This window comes from Propithecus coquereli, unplaced genomic scaffold (assembly GCF_000956105.1).
Source record: "Propithecus coquereli isolate 6110/MARCELLA unplaced genomic scaffold, Pcoq_1.0 Scaffold28, whole genome shotgun sequence".
NCBI lineage: Eukaryota > Metazoa > Chordata > Mammalia > Primates > Indriidae > Propithecus > Propithecus coquereli.
In genome coordinates, this window is record NW_012148396.1 from 9,553,712 (window position 1) to 9,558,601 (window position 4,890).

At 34.0% G+C, this 4,890-nt stretch overlaps 1 protein-coding gene across 1 annotated transcript in view; it reads right to left on the reverse strand.

Annotated features, from left to right (window-relative positions):
• Positions 1–4,890, reverse strand: part of PTK2 (protein tyrosine kinase 2) — a 235,961-nt gene that overhangs the window by 123,871 nt on the left and 107,200 nt on the right. The window contains exon 11 of the mRNA XM_012648123.1: positions 4,039–4,156. Coding sequence (XP_012503577.1) covers positions 4,039–4,156 — 118 coding nt within the window. The remainder of the gene's footprint in view (positions 1–4,038; positions 4,157–4,890) is intronic.

A 4,890-nucleotide genomic window follows, 5' to 3' on the forward strand; every position in this document is an offset into this window, starting at 1 on the left:
ATATAGTTTTAGTTGTCCAGATCATTTCTTTCTATTTTTAGTAGAGACGGGGTCTTGCTCTTGCTCAGGCTGGTCTCGAACTCCTGACCTTGAGCGATCCGCCCACCTTGGCCTCCCAGAGTGCTAGGATTACAGGAGTGAGCCACCGTGCCCAGCCTGAATTAAGACTTTTTAAAAACATTTTTTTTCAAATTCCAATGTGTTCTTCCATTTAATTTTTGAATAAAAGCCTTTTCTATTATTTCTATTAATTATTTATTTCTACTAATAATATATACTCATTGTTATATAATTAATATATACTCATTGTTACAAATCTAAATCACAGAAGTATATAATGTGAAAAAAGAAGTGAAGGCTTCCTCCTCTGCTTCAAATACATTTCCATTCTCCTTAGAAGTATTCATTGTCTTAAGTTGGGCACTTAATTTTCCATATTTTTATGCTTATAAATACATACAAATTCGGATATAACATACACACATTTACATTTTGGTTTTTAACACAAAAATAGAGCAATCTCACTATTTTAAAAAATTTCTCTTTGTATTATTATTATTATTATTTTGTTAGAGACAGGGTCTCACTATATTGCCCAGGCTGGTCTTGAACTCCTGGCCTCAAATGATCCTCCCACCTCAGTCTTCCGAATAGCTGCGACTAAAGGTGTGAGCCATTGTGGCCAGCATATCTCATTGTTTTTTTTAACAGCTGCATAGTATTATATCATGTATGCATGCTTCCTCATTCATTAATTTCCATTGTTTGTAATATTTTGCTATTATAAATAATGCAATAGTGAACATCCTCCTGTCAGTGGTTTTGCAGAACTAATTTCTAGGAGGTAGACTAGTGGGCAGAGTACTCCTAAACTGACTCCTGAAAATGTATCAACTTATACTGAGTGTGACAGTACGTTTTCCAATAGCCTTGCCAAAAGTGGTTATCAGTTTTTTTTAAATCAATCTAATCAATATAAAATGATATATATCAGTGTTTCCTATTATATGTTTATTGGACATTTGTATGTCCATTCTTCTATGAGGTACACATTTTTACATTGGTTGTCTTTTACTCAATGAGCTGGAACATTTGAAAAATAGGAGATTTTAATTATTTATTGTATGTATTATAAATATTTTCCCCTTAGTGTCATAGCTTTTAAAATATTTACCTTTTCCTAAGAGACATATTTTAATTATGTAATGAAATCTATCAGTTTTGTTCTTACATCTTCCAGGTTTTATGTCATGCTTTGAAGCATTCACCTCCTCCCACACAATAGACAGTATTTACTATCATTCTATATATACAAAACCTATTTAAGAACAATGAAATTTTGACTCTATATTAAATTGAGTAATTCTTTCCTCTGAGAAGAATTTTACTACAGAATATTACTAAAATTGCAAAAATTGATTCTGAACTTACTTGCAGATAAGGAATAGGTTAGATAAAACGCTGCAATAAGGACCAAGGTCATGCACCGACTCTGGTGAAACTCAGTCCAGGACATTTGGCTTGTGGCTCTTATTATGTTTTCCCCCTAATAAACATCACCTTTAAAGCACCTTATAAATCTAAAGCAATTATGGTAGATCAAAGAACTAATAAAGTGCATCTGGGAGCACACAGAGCTCACATGTAGAACTTATTGATCACTTATTACTGTCATGCTCTGTTATGCATTCACACATGTATACATTTCCCACCACTAAGCAGTTTATAATCTAGAGAAGACAGATGGGCACTTATATAATTATTATTTAAAACGTGTTTCCAAGAAAATAGTACATTAGAGTTGTAGAAACCTATTTAATATTTATTTGAAAATTTAAAAAAAATCAAAAAATGTAGATTTGCCTTGTCCATATATATTTCTAACTACAACCCATTAAAAAAGTTTGACTTTAATATTATTTCATATTTCTATTTAATAATATTTCAACTAGGCAATATCTTCACCTTAGGGATCTATGATTAAGTAGTAATGTAATACATAAACATGCTATGATTCAGAATAAGATAATTATCAACTTTAATAATTCATTTTATAAATATAAAATTGGTAACAACCAACACCCTACCTAGCTTCTCATGACAAGCATTTTCCTTCATGCTCTTTTCCTGTGAGCAAAAAGGTTAAAAAGCATCTCATTTCATGTTTTGATATCAAAATTTTTCTCCCTAGAGGAGTAAAAAAAGCTAATTAACAGTGAAATTAACACAGGAAGATGCAAACTTTAAACACGGAATGGCTTATGTAATGCTTAATGTCTGAGTGTTACTTTTAATGTGTATTAACATATCAATAGAGGACATTTTGGTAAATTAGGATGTAATTTAGAATATTATTTATTAAAAAGGAGATGGACAATCTGTTACATTTAACATTTTTCCCAAAATACTATATTTATGTGAAGAAATTTTCCCAAAACGTTTAATATTTGTGAGATATATACTCCCGTTTAAAGCATAAAGTCAAGAGCTTATAGCTGTTAACACTTTAAGAATAACTTCAGACATTTCTGAAAGTAACTTCATTACTTTTGAAAAAGTTCACTATTTTAGAAAAAAACTTATGAATAGGCTTTATTGATGTGATCACCGTGGAAAAAACACTTCTGCTTGATGAGCCACATCCTGGAATCATACAGATTTACGTTTACTTGTGGACAGCTTTGGCTATTGTTTTCAAAGCACATCCATCATCACCACCGTTTAAACAAAGGGTCCAACGACTCCTCTGTTTAAAACACTTTCCCCCCAACACACAGCACCCCTCCCTTAAACTGCTCTGTAAACAGAGCACTTCGCTGCTGGGCAGGCTGGGCCCTCTGGTTTCCATACCCGGAGTCTGGCATGTCACCATTTGTTTTCCTTGGGCTTTTCTTTACCCTCTTCTCTGTTTAATTCTGCTTACTTGGACACACACCACACAGCGCTTCAGGATTCTTTCCTCTATCATCATCCTAGTCACTGAGGTGAGTGCTGGAAGGCGTGGGCAATGACAAAACCCAGGTTTAGAGACCCCATTTGCTATAGTGCTAGCTGCTTTATGGTTACTGTTTGGGACCCACCTAACAACCCCACAGAGTAGGTATCATTCTTTTACAGATGAGGAATCTCAGAGTCGAGGTTAATACAATGTGTCAAGATTAGACTACAATAGTAGCAGCAAGAGGAACGACAATAATGTAACTAAAATCTTCGAACATCAAATGTGCCAGGTATAGTTTTATCCTCCCAATACCATAGAACACAGGTACTTCTCTTTGTGTTTTATAGATGATAGAACCGAGCACAGAAAAGTAATTCACAGATGGGTAGCACAGAGGACTTGTGATCTGAATTTATGAAATGATGCAATTCCAAAGCCCAGTCTCTTCCTCCTTCACTGTATGCTATTATACTGCTAGGAATATTTTCATTTAATTATTCCAGAAATCCGAGTATTCAAAAACATCCCTTCATATACGCTTGCAAAAACTCCACATCATTTTTGAAGTGATACAGCTATGCTTCTAGGATATTTATTCATGCTAATCTTTTATTTTTACTTTGAGCTTTATTGCTTACACATTTTTTCTAATCTTTGACTTTTACATCATGATTTAGAATTTATTTTGTTCTTTGAATGCTCTAAGCTTTTGAGATATATAACAAAAAATAGAAAGGATACTTCATTTAATGTGAGTTACAAGGGACTCTTTTTTTTTTTTAAACCCTGACTATAATCTCTAAAGTTTACTTTAAAATACTAATGATAATATAGTTGGAAGGTAAAACCACAGTATTATAAATACATAAGTTTTATTTAGGCTCTATTCAAACACAGCTCTTGGTCTGTGCAAAGTGTGAACTGGATTGCTAACCTTAGAAAAACAAGAACTCAGATTACACTAGGCTGAATTATTCATTTGGTCTTCACATTTACGGAACTACCTAAAAAAGGGATAACAGGCTGTTAGGGGTGAGCTCGTCTAACAATTCAGTAGGAATGCAATTGGGAATGTCCACACAGAAATAGAACCTCACCTTTCTGGGGTCTGATGATAAAAGACTGTGAGGCTCCGTTCACCAGGCGGCAGTACCCATCTATCAGGTCAGCCATATTCTCCGCAATGGTCAGGGATGGTGCCGTCACTGTCAGAGGCTAATCAGGAAAAGACCAAGAAAGAGACATTATTGTTCTTCCCAGTAAGCAAAGGGACAGCTGCGCTATGACATCAGACCTCTCTGTATACTTGAAAACAGAGAAGAGTGGGAGTGAAACAAGATTTGTCACAAGATTTAAGTGAAAAAGGAAGTTTGATATTTAAGCACATTATTTTTAGAATATGTAACAGGAGGCAAATTCAGATGAATATAGAAAAATCACTTTCTAGAACAAAAGGAGGTGAAAAAAATATTTTCCTTCAGAATGTCTGGCTCCACTGGCACACTCTAGTTATTAATAAGAGAAGAATTTAGATAATCAGTAAGTTAAAGTATGACTTGTTTTAGAAACTAATGTGAAGTTATTAACTATCCATACTGATTTTTCTCACATTACAGAAAATTAGTAAAATTTCATTATTTTTAGCACACACAGCATTTCTAAACCCAAAGGCTTAGAAATCACTCTTTGTAATATAAAATATGTTTCAATATTGATAAGCTTCCTAAAGACTTATCTTTAAGTCTTATCAAGGAGAAAACAAAAGCTGTATTTTATTTTCAAATGTAGCTATGTCTTGGCCAGGCACGGTGGCTCACATCTGTAATCCTAGCTCTCTGGGAGGCCGAGGCGGCTGGATTGTTTGAGCTCAGGAGTTTGAAACCAGCCTGAGCAAGAGCAAGACCCCGTCTCTACTAAAATTAGAAAGAAATTAATTGGACAACTAAAAA